This window comes from Thalia democratica, chromosome 7 (assembly GCF_965202585.1).
Source record: "Thalia democratica chromosome 7, ktThaDemo2.hap1.1, whole genome shotgun sequence".
NCBI classification, from domain to species: Eukaryota; Metazoa; Chordata; class Thaliacea; order Salpida; family Salpidae; genus Thalia; species Thalia democratica.
Genome location: NC_139171.1, coordinates 34,228,837 through 34,246,299, shown reverse-complemented (window position 1 = coordinate 34,246,299; position 17,463 = coordinate 34,228,837). Strand labels below are relative to the sequence as shown.

Here is a 17,463-nt window from a genome sequence, read left to right as displayed (position 1 = left end):
TCACGTCCCCCTTCCCACATCACGCACTGAACATAATTATCAATTTGCTCACCTGCCCAAGGTTTAAAATTAGATTTTTTGTGGAACCATTTGAGCTGTTACTTTTTCTTTCTGGAAAAGTTTGTTTATACTACTTTTTTTTACTTCTACTGAGATGATTGAGAGTAAAATAAAATTTGACGTTAAATGGTTAAGTTGACATCAATAAGAAAATAAAATTAGTATGCAGAAAAGTTATGTATAACCTCTTAAGCTGTAGATCTACTAATTAAGATTTAAAAACAATAAGTTTAGCTTAACAAAGCAGTTTTTAAATATAAATCAGTTTAAAAACGTAAAAATTGCTAAGAAAACTTATAAAAACCGAAAACTTTTAATTGGTGTACATTTTTTAAGATATACTGGTTAAAACAATGAAAAAAATAATTAAATACCGTTGTACTTAAAAGACATTTAGTGAACCAACAAAGTTTATCCAACCGTCATCAATAATTTATTTTCTTTGTGACGTTTTCGTATGTTTACAATATCATAGATGAAAAAATACTTGACCTGCGCGATAATTTTTTAAAGCAGAAATTATTTTGTTTACTCTAAGCGTTGACGAGCTTTCTGAGCGAAACTTAGTTTGCCAAATAATTTTTTTTTAAAGAAAAAAGTCTATTTGTTTGTCTTTCCTAAAGTAAAAATTTCTCATTGTCTTCCAACAATCAAGCCTATTACATAACAATTATTTAAGGTATAAAATTTGTGTTACATTTACTCTCAATAAATAAAATTTAGAAACTAATTAATAAGCTAAACGCTTTTTAAAGGTTGTATTTTGAAATATTTCTTTACAACATTTTTATACAGGCATTTCAAATCTATATTTTTTTTACCTTTAATGTAAACTTGTGCAATTTCAAGTCTTACTACTACCACGAAGATAAGTATATTGCGGAGAAACAGACTGGTTGCACTAGAAAATACCAACAGAAAGATGTAGAAAGATATTATGAGCTTTATTGGTGGTGTGAAGAATCCTCACCTCACCCATGGTGTTACTATGGAGACAGCTGGAGTTACTGCGAAGGTTTTTGGTTTTATATGCAGTAAATTTTACGTGGTAGTAAAAGTAAAAACTTTATGTTGCGGCATCAATATAGTTTTATCCTTTATTAATTTTTTTTAAAGTTATATCGAAGTAGTATAGATAGTTGAATTGTTTACAGAGTTTAGTATAAAAAAATATTGTAATAAATTCTTAATTGGCAACACAGTACACATATTACTATGTATGAGAACAAATTTGGTTTTCAATACTGTTTTTTAGTTTTACAAAGTGACTGACTTACTACATAAGGCTTTTGTTCAATCTAAAAATCAAAAAAAAAAACTTCTACTGGGAATCTACGTTGAAAATAACGGGTACTTGATAAACGAAATAACTGTGGAATTAACTAAATTAGTTCTGGAAGATTGTTCTAAGTCTAAAAACTTAACTTTTCAATTACGCTTACCACGAAAAAACTTAATCAACTGCTGTTAAAACTTGTAAAAGTTTAGGCAGAGAATGAGATGTGGCTAGCTTTCAAACTCTTTTCGAGTTTACAACTTTTAAATCAATATTAAATGACACACAATCTAATGTGTACTTAAAGTCTGTGTATAACCTTGAGTTAGTAATTGTTTTGTACTTTTTAATTTTACTTAGATATTTCTAACATACATTGTTAAGAGTTAAAAACATAAACACTTTAGACTTAACTACTTTTTAAATCAAAAATTTATATTTTATAAAAAAGTAAAATTATGTAAAGTGAAACTTTTGTTACCAATACAATGTCACAATTTAATAAACTTGTGGTACTGCTAGATAAATTATTAAAATAAACAGAAGAGCTATTTATCCTTTGGATCAAACTTGGAATACTTTTTGGGTGAGAAACGAAAATAATGACATGAATACATGCCTGAGATACAAGAGAAATAATTACAGAAACAATTTCGATCGACGTGTAACGACCACTAATTGTAATGCAAAGCACACTTATGTTTGCGAGAAAAACTTGAACTATTTTATTTAATTCTTTTTTTATATAAAACATGATTTTCTTTAAGTCTAATTATTTTATTTTTTGTTATTAGCTTGTATGGTCAAATAGTAGTTAAGGTATATAAAGCAAAAGAAAAAAGTTTGTTAAAACACTTACTTTCTTTCTCAATTTATTTAAGCTTTTTCATAAATGTTAATACTTTTATATATCTATATCAAAGCATTAAACGTTTTTAAACATCAACAAATAAATTGATAATGCGTTTTTAGTTTTAGTATTTTTCATGAAAAATTTTGGTAAATAAGAATAAGCTTGCTAGAATGTTTTTATTTTCATTTATAAAAATATTTTTGTTAAACTTTTTATAAGTTCCTAGGTTAGAAGATAACTATAAGGTTAGCAGACCTTATTTTTAAACTCTAAAGTAGGGATGGGCAACGTACGGCCCGCAGAGTGAAAATGACCGGCCCCCGAGCGTTTTTTAAAACTTAAATGGGATCTGGCCCGCAGATGGAAATGACCGGCCCGCGAGCGAATTTACAGGCCCGCAAAGGGTCAATATTACAAAGTTTTTATAAAACTATGTATCATGTTTTACAAAGCAAAACTGTAAGAATTTAACTTCATAAACATGCTAAAAATTACTTTCTAAATTAGTGTGTACTGATAAATACACCATTTTGTCCTAATATTTTGTGTTTTTCTACCTTAGTTGGAATATCTTTTTGTAAAATTACCCCAAGCAAAATGTTTTTTTTAAGTACGATATTTTACATACGTACCTTTGTCAATTACAATGTCAATTCTATTTATAGACATTATTGAAACATCTGACATGTCTTAATCTACATCTTAAGTTGTCAGACTTAAAAAAGTTTTTTTGAACTTGAATGATTTAAAAAAGTTTTAACTGTATCCATAAAATTAGATTCCGTCTGGATTCAAAACTTTGATTTACATTAGAATCCGACCACATCCGTATCTCGACTTAAAATTAGTTTCTAGATACTGGATCCGGTAAATCACTAATTCGAAATACTCCGGCCCGCAAAAGACTAAATTTTTCCGGATCCGACCCGTTGATTGAAAACGTTGCCCACTTCTACTCTAAAGCATATGTCCTGTAAAAGAATTGAAAACAAAAATTTCCAATAACTTGATTAATAAAATGAAACGGTACAAGACTAATATACAAAGTATAATTTGTCTTCTAAAAAGTATTTCTTATTTTGCTTAAAAATTTAATTAATTAAATAAATTTTTAGTTTAATTCTCTTGATATATTTCTCATAAAACAAATGTTTAATAATAAAAATAACCTTTTTTCGATTAAATTTAATAAGTATGCTATTCAGTAAAGTATAAAAAATACGATAAATTCTAAACTGTAATTATTGTCAAAAAAAACCACTTTAAATTTGCAGTTTTATTAAATATAAAAAAAAAATTAAGTAATAGTTTACTCTTTACCACTTTATTTAATCAGTTAAACTTCTTTCATTAGTTTAACTGCGCCTAAAACGTTATTAAAGCAAAAAGACTCAGGATATACTATAAAAAGGCTAATAAGGAATTAATAATTCATTATTGTACTAGTTTATTTAAAGTATACAATAAAAAAAGTATTATAACTCCTTAGTATAAAACAAATCTAAGTACTTAAATAATCTAAAAAAAAACAGAATAAAGCTCTATGTTTATTTAAATTACTTTTATTTAGTGATGTACCGAACTCACTATCTGGGTCCGGATCCGTCCGGATATTGCCATTTTTGTCTGATTACCGGATCCGGCCGGATCTTGATATGAAAAAAAAGTCCGGATCCGGTTCCGGCCGGATTCTAATTTGAAAAAAAAGTCCGGATCCGGTTAAGGCCGGATACTAGTTTAAAAAAAAAAGTTCGGTACATCACTAAACGTAATAGTCCAATAACCAAAATTGTGGGTCCGGTACATCAATAGACGTAATAGGGTCACAGAACATCACAAAGACTGCCATTGGTTGTTTTAGAGTTCGGTTTGGTGTTCATTGTATGCTAACATCTCAACTTTGCTAAGTATAGCCGAAATAAAAAACCATGCACTTTCTTACTATGTTAATAGCTAAAGTTTATTTTTTGTCCACAAAACTAGTTCCCCATATTATTCAAGTTTTTAATAGAAATAGTTAATAAATTATATTATTTTTTCTAACTTTAAGGAAGTGATAAATAAAATATTTAATAAAATGAAAGAAAAATTATCATTCCATAGTTGAAAAGTTATTTATTTGATTTTATATACAGAATATGAACCGCTTGTAATTTGAAATTTATCGAAATTTTTCCAAAAATAAAATTTTGAGTAGATATCAATTTTTTTAGTGCGTTTATGAATACTTAAATTAAAATACATAAAACATACTTTGTTTGATAATTCCCCGTTTCAAACGAACGTATCAAATTAATGAAAATAATTTGTAAACAACAAATATACGATCTAAATTTGTTTAAACTACAAATTAGATACTTTTTAAACTTTATTAAGTTTATTATTTTAGTTTTCAGCGACTGAAAAGTATCTTTTTTTTTTTATAACATTTTACTTGTTGTAATTATTAATTTTAAACTTCATAAATATGTATAAAAAAATTTTACTTGTAATGTCCTGAATGTTATTTAGGTTAAAATACTAAAATAATTTAACAACATTTTGTTTATTTATGAAACTGATATAAAGTAGGAAAAAATAGACAAGTTTAGTTTAGTTTTTAGAATAAACTATTGCAACTTTTTAACTTGTATGAAACGATTAATGAGGTTATTAAAATAAAAGATATTAATTTGTTTAAACTAAGAAAACTAAAATAATAAACACAATGTTTTAGTGCAAATAAACTCAATAAATGTTTGAAAAAACAACACAATATGTAGATAAAAATAATTTTTACAAAAAAGTGCTTATTGATAAAAACAACATTTTGTACGATGAAAATAATAAAAAACACAACAAACTATATAAGATGTGACGAGCACTCAGCATGCATATAATAAGAAATATTTTCTAAATGCAATACGAAAAAAAACACTGAGATGAAATCTACTTTATTAATATTTTTGGTAAGATACATAAAATGACATTAAATAGACATATAAAATTTCGTTTTGTTATTGTTTTAAATTTGTAAGTTTTGATTCTTCTTAAATTTGTAAGAAATTTTACTTATTTTTCAATTTTAAAAACTTACAATTAACAGGTTTCCGCTCTTATTTTACTTTCAAGCGGACAGTACAATGGTTAGTACTCTAGAAGTTTTGATAACAATTGCAAATTAAAGTTTACATTTATTTAAATTATATCTTTTGAATTGAAAAGTAATTTTTATGATTACAAAAAAAAATTGTTTTACCAAAAAGGTAAACTTTAATAAAATTACTTTATACTTTTTAGAGATAAATCGACATAAAGTTTGTTAAAGTTAAATAGAATAAAAACATATTTTAAAAAATTTGCGGTACATTTTTAAAACTTAAAAATTTAGTTATATTGCCTTTTTAAAAACAAAACTGAATTTAAAAAAGTTTAACAGTATTAACTAGTTGTAAAACATTTATGTTTCAATGTAGTCAAAAACAAAGAATAACTGACACACTGTATGTTCGTTACATTTTCAAATAAATGAGAAATTTTTTTAACTATAACAGTTTTAAATGAAAAACGAAAAGTTCGCACTCAGCAAAATAAATTTTTATACATGAATAAAAATTTTGTTTTTTAAATTTTAAAAACAATTAATAACTCCGTTTTTATATATTTGACTGAACTTACGCAACTTTATACTTAAAATTTTACTTTCAAAGACTATTCGCATTTAGTGATAAGCAAATATTAAACTATACTTAAAACTTCATGTTTAAAACGACTTTTACGTTGTTTTTGTTTTGAAATAACTTCTAATAAGCTAACAAGCTATTTTAAAAACAAAAGTAATTTTCTTTTTTTTTATTTTGTGGGCTTTCGCAGGTTTTATGTCAATCTAAATCTATAACAACAACACTTCTTTTGGTTGAATTTAAAAATTATATATTTTCAAACGCTTGAAACGCGCAGGCATCTCCAACCGAAAAGTGAAAACTTTCGACGGAAACGAGTGCGACTTCGGCATGTACAACACCCACAGCCACAAGTACCAGCCCGAGGAGTGGGGCTCGTGCACAAGGAACTTCAGGGTGAAGGTCCGAAGAAGATCCGAAGAAATCGAGTTTGAGAAAGCGGTGCAAGAGTACGGGTGGATGGACGATACGTCCTATTGGCCCTGGTGTTACTACGGAGCGTCGTACAGTAGCGACTGGGACTTCTGCAGCGGTGAGTTGTTCTTCACCTGGTAGCGTTGTAAAGTTTAAGAATTCGAAAATCTGACTTGATGCCTTATGTATATTTTTTATCAATATGTAGAATAAAGCAGCCGGGTTCGCTCAAGTGCACGTGTAATTTAAACGTATTGATCGTTTATAGTTATGTTAAATCAGCAGTTCTTAACCTTTTTTTTTATATTTTACCCTTTTTTGGAAGGTTATTACGAAAATTAACCCCAATTCATAAAACAGTGTTTAGTTTTGAGGAAGAAATTTAAAATTTTCGAATTCTAAGCTTATGAAATATAGAAAATCAAAAAACTTAAAGAGTTTAATAATCTTAAAAGAATTACAGTTAAAAACTTAAATCTAAACTAAAACGACAATCAATAAAAATTAATTTACATAACTTGTAAATAAGAAAATTTACCCCCTAAAATAAGGGAATTTACCAAGGGGTAAATTTAACCCATGTTAAGAATCGCTGTGTTAAATAAACTTTAACGTCTTATATTTTGAAATTAAAGTATGTTTTGTATAAAAAATTTAACTTTTTAGTTTTACGTGCTAAAAGAAATTTTCTAGGCTTTGTATAGTTAGTCGTACAACAAACTACTTATTTTGTTGGTTTAAGCTGTTGATAAAGTAAAAAAAAAAACCTTTAAGTTTCTGTTAACATTTAATTGAAATAAGAAAGTGTAGTTAATCATTTTATATACCATTATGTTTATTTTTCAAAATAAAATAGCCGTTTTTGGTACTTAAGTCAAGTAATATTTGGATTATAGACTACATATAAATGTTGTGTAACGGTTTCTAAAGTACTAGTCATATATTGTAGAAATTTGATTACATTTTCACAGTAACTTAATAATAAAAGTTAACATACTAATTAAATATTAAACAATTTAAAATCGCTTGTAGTACATTTTAACAAATTCTTTATAAATATAGAGTACTATTGGGACTTTTACGTAAAAGATGATGAGCATTTGATAAACAAAACAAACCCAGGAGTAGTAGAAGATGGGTCGAAGAATAAAACTTACTATTTCCATTACAAGCAAACAGGATCAACTTATTCAGCTGCTGTTAAAACTTGTAAAAGTTTGGGCGAAGGCTGGGATGTAGCTAGCTTTCAAACTCTTTTCGAGTTCAAAAATTCTAGATATATTTTAAACGACAAACACTCTGTCTTCTACTTAAGATCCATACATAACCTCGAGTTAGTCAATTTATGATGATTTTTTTTCTTTAAATAAAAAATAAACAATGGTTTTGCTAAATTTCGTATGTTTACCTTGCGTGAAGTAAGTTTAAATTTTGTAATTAATTAACAAAACTTAACGATTTGTGTTTAATAATTTTTTTTTTTATAAAATCTCAATTAAATTTCAAATCTATTTTGTTATAAAAGAGCTACAGTCATTGTAATTAAAAGCAACGCTGAGCTCTGAATGTTATAACAACTATTTATTTAAAACAGAAGAGGCATTTCTCCATTAATACAAACGTTTGATACTTTTTGGGTGAAGAACGAGAACAGTGATTTCAACACATGCCTGAGATACAACAGGTACGCCAATGACGTCTCAGAGTGGCGAGTGACGACTGAATATTGTGACGCAACTCACACTTTTGTTTGCGAGAAAGACTTGAACTGATCGACTTCAACCTTTTCTGTTCATTAACCAAACCGAAATTCTTTTACATAGAAAAGTAACAAAATAAAGAAAAATATTGTTTCTTGAAAGTCGTTTTAAGATTAACTTTTTTATTACACAGATTTTAGATTTACTTTTATGTTTATAAAATATTTCGTATTACAATACATTTGGTTATATTTTTTAGGTGAAATAAAATGTATAATAGATTACTTTAAAATTTTCTTTTAAGTTTTATTAGAAAAATTTTGCTCATAAGCTAAATAAGAAAACAGTGCTTGATCCCTCTAAAATTTTTCAAAAACTAATGTGCACAGCTTACTTTTTACATAAAATAGTACTGATTTTAGAGTTCGCGTAGTTTAAAAATATTTTTAATCTATCAGCTTATATCAGTGACTGGAATGTGTAGTACTTGTATAAAATGTGCTTTTTTACAGTAACTAACTTATAAATGGTTTAGTCTAAAAGACCCTAAGATTATTTTAAGGCTTATAAAGTCTAAAAATTTGCCATAAATGAAGTTTCACAAACTGAAGCTATTAAATCAGTCTTTTTTTGTTTGATTTATTTTGTTCTAAAGTAAAAATCACAGTACTTCTATAATTTAGTTAGGGTAAAAATTAAACAAGTCTACAATAGTTCTTTTTGTAATTAAATACCACAGTCAACTTTTTGTTATTTGTTTTATAATTTGTATGCTAATTTAAACTGAAGTTTCAATAAAATAGCTTAAATTAGTACTGTTTTTGATCATTATAGTTTAAAGTGTTTTACTATTTTTAAATAATCTAAAGCTTTTATCTTACATTACGTTGCATAATAATAAATTAGCTTAATTTTAAAGGGAATATGTATAATTTAGCTTACTGAAGTAAAGATAAGTTGTTTAAAAAGAATTTTTGATGAGATCAAAAAAAAAAAATTTGTGAAACTATTTGTTTTTATTGGCTACCAAAGGTTTTAAGTTGTCCCAGCTCTACTACTGTACAACACCATGACGAATTTTCGTACGCTCAAAGTAACTAGCACCGTTGTGATATCGCAAAATACAATTGGTGTTTTTTTAAGAGTTTTTGTTACATGTCGAAAATATCAAGCACTTATATCAAGCTTCAGCTTAGTCATGATTAATCAGCATTTTACCAACTTAGTAATGAATGTAATATTTATTATAACTAAGTATTATAAGACTTATGACATGACAACATGTGGATGTAATAAATAAATAAATTATTAAACGCCCTTGACAACATCTTATGTTTGGTAAGACCTCTGTAAAGCTGAGTTACCCACTATTTTAGATTTTAAACAAAAAAATTAATTTCATACTCCTACATCAAATTCAAAACTGTACAAGTTGAACCTTTAAGAGTACTCACAATTTGCAAAAGAAAAATCTGTCTGATACTTAATACTTCACAGGAAAGCCTTTATGTAGAATCATTTTAAATTAATACTCAGCTGTCTAAATTTAATTTTTATTAAAAGTATTACTTGAAATTGGTGTGGCCTAGTAGTGCAGGGGTGCTACACCTAAAATTTTGTGAATTAAAATTCAAAGTTCAATGACTGAAACATAATTGTGATCTTAACTGGCAAAAGTAAAAAAAAGTCCTAAATTTTCTGCATGATTAATTGAAATAATTAAAACAGTTTAGCTGATGTTGGCTGAAGTAGACATTGTAATAAAGAATGCAATCCTTTTAACACATAAAGATAAGCGTAAAAAAATATAGTCTAAAATGTATAAACATTTTAGCAAAAACATTGAAAATGTGCTATTCAATTTCAAATTTAAACGCTGTTGGAAAAAAAAAAGACTGTAAAAACATTCAGTTATTATTCGTATGTTAAGTTAGTATGTTCTAAATACAAAAACATCGCACTTTGCAATAATATTATTTTATTAATTACACGAAGCACCATGCAAAGATAAGCACTAATAATAATAATTAGTATTCTTCCTCCCCTTCTTCTCCTTCGCCTTCTACGGAATCAACTCCGACCTCTTCGTAATCCTTTTCGAGAGCTGCAAGATCTTCACGAGCTTCAGAGAACTCTCCTTCTTCCATACCCTCACCCACATACCAGTGGACGAAGGCGCGTTTGGCGTACATCAAGTCGAACTTGTGGTCGAGACGGGCCCAGGCCTCGGCTATGGCGGTCGTGTTGCTCAACATGCAAACGGCGCGCTGGACCTTGGCGAGGTCACCTCCCGGCACAACTGTCGGTGGCTGGTAGTTGATGCCGACTTTGAAACCGGTTGGACACCAATCGACAAACTGGATGGTCCTCTTCGTCTTGATGGTCGCAATGGCGGCGTTGACGTCCTTTGGTACGACATCTCCTCTGTACAACATGCAACAGGCCATGTATTTTCCGTGACGAGGATCGCACTTGACCATCTGGTTGGCTGGCTCGAAGCAAGCGTTGGTGATTTCAGCAACAGAGAGCTGTTCGTGGTACGCTTTTTCAGCCGAAATCACGGGAGCGTAAGTGGCGAGAGGGAAATGGATGCGTGGATATGGCACCAAGTTAGTTTGGAACTCTAGAAAAAAAAGTTCTGGTAAGTTAAATATTTTCCTATGATTTTTAAATGACTATTTAGATGTGCAGTATAGAAAAAAGTATACAGTTGTAAAAAGTTACCAAAATAGCACAGTAAGACATCGTATGTCCTGTCCTTTATATTGAATAACTATAAAAAGTTGTTAAAGTTCTAGAGTAATCTAGTTATTAAATTTTTCAAAATATTTCTACTAAAATCAATATCCTTAGCACTGTGAACATTGGATGTCAATTAAACTAAAGTACTATAAAAAGTGTAATGATACTATTGTATTCGTGTTATGACAACTGTTTTATTGCCTTTAACAAATGGAAATACGATTTTTCATTGTGCTGCTTTGATTACAACGCAGAGCTGTATTACTAAAATAGCAAAGTAAACCTACGTTGTTCCATTAAATTTTAATATTTGAAACGTTTTCAATATACAATGTATTCAATAACATTTCGTTTTAATCTTATACTACTAAAAGTCATTAAAAAGTTTATGTTGTATTATTTCTTTTGTTTAAAAAATATTTTGTTATAAAAAGCTTTATTAGATATTAATAAAAAAAATAACCAGTAAGATCGACGTTCAAAGCACCATCGAATCTCAAGGAAGCAGTGATGGAAGAAACGATTTGACCAATGAGCCTGTTCAAGTTTGTGTAGGTGGGCCTTTCAATATCCAAGTTGCGTCGGCAGATGTCGTAAATGGCTTCATTGTCAACCATAAAGGCGCAGTCGGAATGTTCAAGAGTGGTGTGGGTCGTCAAGATTGAGTTGTACGGTTCAACGACTGCAGTCGAAATCTAATGAAAAACATCGGTTTTAAAATTGCAAATTTGTATTGATCAAAATTTTAAAAAGTAAAAAGTTCATAATAAGAATTAAAGTTTTTATTTTAAAATTATAGTACGTTTAAACTTAAATGACGCAAACTATTGTTTAATAAAAGTCAACAGCTGTATAGTTAACCTGTGGGGCAGGGTAGATCGAAAACTCTAGCTTGGATTTCTTGCCGTAATCGACTGAGAGACGCTCCATCAACAAAGATGTAAAACCAGACCCAGTGCCTCCGCCAAAAGAGTGGAAGATGAGGAAACCTTGTAGACCAGTGCACTGATCAGCCAGTTTGCGGATTCTGTCCAAAACAAGATCGACAATTTCCTTTCCGATGGTGTAGTGACCTCTCGCGTAGTTGTTGGCAGCATCTTCCTTTCCAGTAATCAGTTGTTCAGGATGAAATAGTTGACGGTAAGTTCCGGTTCGTACCTCGTCTGTTATTAAAAACATGTAATAAATTTTGAAACTAAACAGTACTTCTGATTTAATTCAATGTAAAGTTGTACAACGGTAGGACTTTATATTGGTACTATTTTATAGGCACTATTTCACTTTAAATCTGTTTACTCCTTCATTTTTCAAGCAATTTTGTTCAAATTTCAAACAATTTTTTTTTAATAATTAAAGATAAAAATTGGTAATATTAAATACAAAGTATAAAAATTATAACCAATTTTTATAACAAAATTATACTTTGAAACAAAACATTGGCCCACTAAACTTTCTAGTGATCTGGCTATTGTAAAAAAGTAAGCGTTTATAAACTTAACTATAAGCAAATTCTTAACACCTATAACTAATGTAATACTTAATGTTTTGTTTATGGTAGTATTGTTTACATTGCATAAACATAAACTTGAGTTCAACACTTTAGAGGCCTAGCCACTTTTTGTTGTATGTTTACAAACCAAATAAAACTAAAATTTTATTTAGTTACGTCATCCCCTCCATGACGTCACATTAAATTATGGGCAGATGGTACCCATAAAAAGACCGACCCGTTGTACAACAGCTTATAAGAAGATAGCTTTTATTATCACGTAAATTATCGCATAGTTAATTACGTGTGTTTTAAAAAACCTAAAACTAGAGTTTACTTGCATTTGTATAATTATCCATAGTTTACTATACACTAATTTTTACTCACCAACAACAGTCGGCTCAAGGTCGACGAAAACAGCTCTCGGCACATGCTTTCCGGCGCCAGTTTCGCTGAAAAAGGTGTTGAAAGAGTCGTCACCACCTCCGATCGTCTTGTCGCTTGGCATCTGACCATCTGGTTGAATGCCGTGCTCTAAGCAGTACAGCTCCCAGCAAGCGTTACCGATCTGAACACCGGCTTGCCCGACGTGGATTGAGATACATTCACGCTTTATTGTAATTAAAAATTAAAAAAAAACTATATGTTTTTACTCAAACACACTTTATTTACACTTTTTAACAATTGTTTTTTAAATGATTTATCTTTGTTCGGAAACTAAGTAACGAGTTTTAAAACACTATAATCTAACTTATCATTTTTAGTAAAACATTTTTGAGTCAATTTTTAATAAAATACTAAAACATAAATGTGCATGAACTTAAAATAAATACTAAACATTTAGTAAATAAAACTAGCAACATAAATGTGCATGAACTTGATAAAAATACTAAACATTTAGTAACTAAAACTAACCATTTTTTATTTTTAAAGTAGTAAAGTTGGAACGTATAGAAGCTTTTTTTCACGAATTTCGCAAGTCGACTTTTAAGTTATCGTCTTGAATTTTTTTCGAGAGTAATCTAAAACTACGCCCGCCTTTGCTTATATATTCGCGTTCTTACAAGCTTTGCTGTGATTGGACAAACACTCACAACCGTTGCTCCGTTGCTCAAGCAACGCTCGTTGACGTCACTCGAGGCAGTGTGTTGTCATGGCGAAACATAAGCGCAGCGATGGGAAGCGCAGTAACGGATTTTTTGTTCAATTGTTTGAAAGACGCTCGAATGTTATTTGCTTAGCACTCATGTTGGCTTTTCAAAGCTTGGCAACTGTAGAGCTTTTTTTTTTGTCATTAAGCGCTTTTCCTCGTTTACAAAAAGGTCTTGAACAAGTTAAACATTGAAGAAGTTTTTCTTTGTCCGTTTCTTTTAAAGCAAACTCTTTGCGCTTTTTCCGTGGTGGATACTTTTGTGTATAGTTTTTATTTTAATAACTTTTTTTTAATCCTTATTTAATTAATTTCCAGTATATACACATTACTTTTTTGTCCGATATCTTAAAAAACGTAAAAAAAATTTAAATACTTATTTTTTTTTTTAATTTTTATAAATAAGCATGTTCACTTTTTTTTTGTCAAAATCAGTTGAATTTATAAAAATTATTCAACTGCTTATAGAAACCGAACTGGTTTTAATTAATTTAGCTTTATTTATAGTTTTCATAAATGATAAATAGTCAAATTTAAAACTAAGTATTTATAAAACTTTTTTGATAACCTTATCAATTTTCGACTAGCTTTAAAATAATTAAAAGGTTAAAAAACTATGCTCTACAAAAAATAACTTTGTCTGTCTTGTTTGCACATTTTACTTTAAATATACTCAAAAGTAATTAAGTAAAAGCTTTAATTTTAGTTGGAAAGATTTAAACAATAAAAGCTGTTTTTTCAAACAAGATTTTTATTGAACGCACGCAAAATTTTTCAAAGAGAGATTTTGAATTATTAATTAAGTTTTGTGCTAAGTAAGATAACGCTGCTTAAAAAATTTCAGCAATTAGTCTAAATTACCTAAAAGAAAACTCTGTTTATGTAAATTATAAAATAGAAACATAATAAAAACAACTCTAATAATTTAAAAGTAAATTACAGTCTCAAGCATTTGAATCTTTAGTTATTAAATAATATAGTAAACTACTGTTAACTTTACAAGTTAATATGTTATATACTTTAGTCTATATAACTACAAAAAACCTCAACCAATATCGAACTTTAAAACTTTTGACTAAAATAAAGTTGTTTACAAATAATTTGCTATGAAAGTTAAAATGACTTATCTAATATTGCTTTTTTAATTAACAAACAAAACAAATTTTATCTTAATTCATTTCTTCAAACTTATTTAACCCTTTTTTTTTCTTTATAAAAATAACTTTGTTATGTATAACTTAAAACTGTTAGAAAAACAGACAACTGCAATAAACTTATCATGTTGTTTGCTGCACAGTCTTGGCCGTCTTCTGACTAGTAGCAAAACATTCGTTCTTACAGTTAAATACTGGATTCTATTCATTTTTAGTTTATTTTCCGTTTTATACTGTATTTGACACAAGTATAAAATTTAGAATTTTGATTTATTACCACATAGCAACTAAAAAAATATAAAGTTTTCCTTGTTAGAAAAGTCATTCTAGTTAGTTCAACATAAAAGTTTTTGCATTATTTTACATAAAAAGTAGCTCAAGTTAGTTCAAAATGATTTACTGAAGCACGCTTTATACCAAATGAAATTTTTGGATGTTTTTCTTTATTCCTTTTAAAATAAATAAGACTTTTAAAAGCAGTTCTTAAAAAATGGAAAACCTTGTTGAAACAATTCAGAATCATTATATAAAATTAATGTTTTTTATTTTAAACTATACATTAAAATAGTTGATAACTATACCTTATCAAGTGTCAAAGTACTGAAATACATGAAAAAATTTTCAAAGCTTTCTACACAATATTTGCCAATAAAATTAAAAGTATATGACACATTAAAACTAAAAAGAAAACAAGATATCATCTCTTACGATATTTAAAAAAAAATATTGTTTCTGTTATTTTAACACTTAAAATAGCGTTTAAGTAATTAACTAAGTAAGTAGTTTGAAACAAAGTTGTAAAACTTACGTTTAATTTTTAAACAAAACTTTTATTTTATTACTAATGTTAACCGACCTTTGTAAAAATATTTTTAGATTCTTATACACTTGAAAACTAATTAATAAAAATTTACATTGCAAATTAAACTGTTAGAGATAAATTGGGTTAAACAGAATTTTCTAAATTAAAACATGTAACCTACTTGTCAATATTTCACAAGTTCACTGAGCAATAAACTTAATGAAATTATCTAAGTGAATAAAAAAGAAGGGCAAATTTTATATTTTTGGCAATTGTGAATATTTATTATATTTACGTTATCAAAATTATAACTAATCAGTACGAAAAATATTTTATAGCATATTTTGAACTTTCTTTGATCTAATGCTATTGTTTTAATACAAATCTATTAATTAAAAGACAAGTTTTTTTTTTCATATTAATAGTTCATTACGAAACCAAATGAAAATCATTCTAAATTATTAAATGCAAGTTTGTTAGATAGAGTTTATATTTTACCTGTTTTTTCAAACTAATTTTTTCGATATTTTTATAGTATTTATTTAAAAACTTATATAATGACTAAAACTAAAACACAATAAGAGTCATCTAAAATACATTATAGTATTATATTATATTATATTTATACATTATAGTATTTAAATCTTTTAAATTACTTCTAAAATTAAACGTTCTGTTTGTCATATAAAATTTATACTTAAAAAAAATTTTAATTTGTCTAAATGTGGGCTAATTTTAATAAGATTTTGATTATCAATCTTTTAAAACCGAAAAATAATTTTATAACAACATAAAAGTTTGTGATTAATTTATCTTATGTATACTCATCAAAAAAATTATTATTACTATTTTATAGTGTATATATATTTTTAAAAAATTTTAACCTAAATTTTCTCTTCAGAAGAATTTAAATAAAGCTTTGTAAACTGTTACAGAACTTTACAACAGATTACACACTTTTAACTTGTGATAGTCGATTGAAAATTTGTAATATATCATTGAATGAAGTAACCGTTTCAGTTTACTCTTAAATTATTCACTAACTTTTCTACGCAGTTATAAATATTTGATGAGCTTATAACGCTTCTGCAGTGTTGTCTTTGTTATTAAGGAAGCAGGTACAGCTTATACTTTTTATACTTTTATTACGTATTTATCTCCCGAAAGCTTGTGGACTGATGATAGAAGTAGTATGATAAAACCTTTAAGTAAACCAAAGTATAAAAGTTACGGTATTTATAAGAAAACTTTATCTTAGTGATTTAGTAAGGTTTATGGAAATAACAAACTAAGTGTAAAAGAAACTAAATAAAGAGCGTGTTTTGTAAAACCTAGTTTTGAAAATTGGTTATAGAATTATTTAAAATGGTGTATCAAAACAAAATAAAATTGTATTAACTTAGCTGTTTTATAAACAATTTTAGTTTTTGTTTTTATAAAGCATTTATCAAAAACAAACTAATAGATCTAACTTATTACAATGGTAAGTGTAAAACTATTTTCTTAAATTACTGTTTATGACTATATTATTTACTAAAGATAAAAGTTTTGTGTTTGTTTTCGTTAGATAACATTTGATTAGTATAAGTTTTTTTCAGATATTTCGTTTTTTTTTTAATTCTTAATTCAACTTCTTTTTTAATATTTACTTATTTTAAAATTTTAGCGAAAGTATCATATCGTTTTTCTAAACATAACAACTATATTTAAAAAAAATTAAATGTTTGTTTACTCATTTATTGAAAGTTAGAAAGTGGGCGGGCACGCGACAAGAAACTTTAAAAGCTATATCATTTTAGAATTTTTCATTAATCACAAAGCCAAGATTCTATTGACTTAGCGGTTTAAACAATATTAAAAAGTATAACATACACAACTGAAGCTAAGTCAGTTTGCGCAAGGTAGTTGATAAAAACAAACTTAGAGAAGTACATATTGAATTAGAAAACATTAATTTTATGGACCACCTTTTTTAAACTCTTGTATAAATTTAGTTGAAAATACTCCATAATTTTTGTAAAATAACTTAAGTATAGTGTGTTGTATTTTATATAAGAGGATATATTAATTATAACAAATGTCTACAAGCTAGATCAATACGAAAATATTTAAAATACTTTTGCTTCATAAACTAATTGCTCCCTTTTCGAGTTTAAATAAA

At 27.6% G+C, this 17,463-nt stretch overlaps 1 protein-coding gene across 1 annotated transcript; it reads right to left on the bottom strand.

Annotated features, from left to right (window-relative positions):
• Nucleotides 1-9,933: 9,933 nt before the first annotated feature.
• Nucleotides 9,934-13,208, bottom strand: LOC145841027 (tubulin alpha-1A chain). The gene is made up of 5 exons (XM_082948385.1): nt 13,112-13,208; nt 12,584-12,806; nt 11,569-11,870; nt 11,171-11,402; nt 9,934-10,588 (listed from the first exon to the last, which is right to left on the bottom strand). Exons 1-5 carry the CDS (start codon nt 13,112-13,114, stop codon nt 9,993-9,995), a joined length of 1,356 nt encoding a protein of 451 aa, XP_082804511.1. The 5' UTR covers nt 13,115-13,208; the 3' UTR covers nt 9,934-9,992.
• Between the last annotated feature and the right edge of the window lie 4,255 nt (nt 13,209-17,463).

Excerpts from the sequence above, each read along its gene's own strand:
- LOC145841027 (XM_082948385.1), bottom strand. Across the intron at positions 11,403-11,568 it reads CGATCTACCCTGCCCCACAG|ATTTCGACTGCAGTCGTTGA; the intron begins GTTAACTATACA and ends GTTTTTCATTAG. Across the intron at positions 10,589-11,170 it reads TTTGAACGTCGATCTTACTG|AGTTCCAAACTAACTTGGTG; the intron begins GTTATTTTTTTT and ends TTTTTTTTCTAG.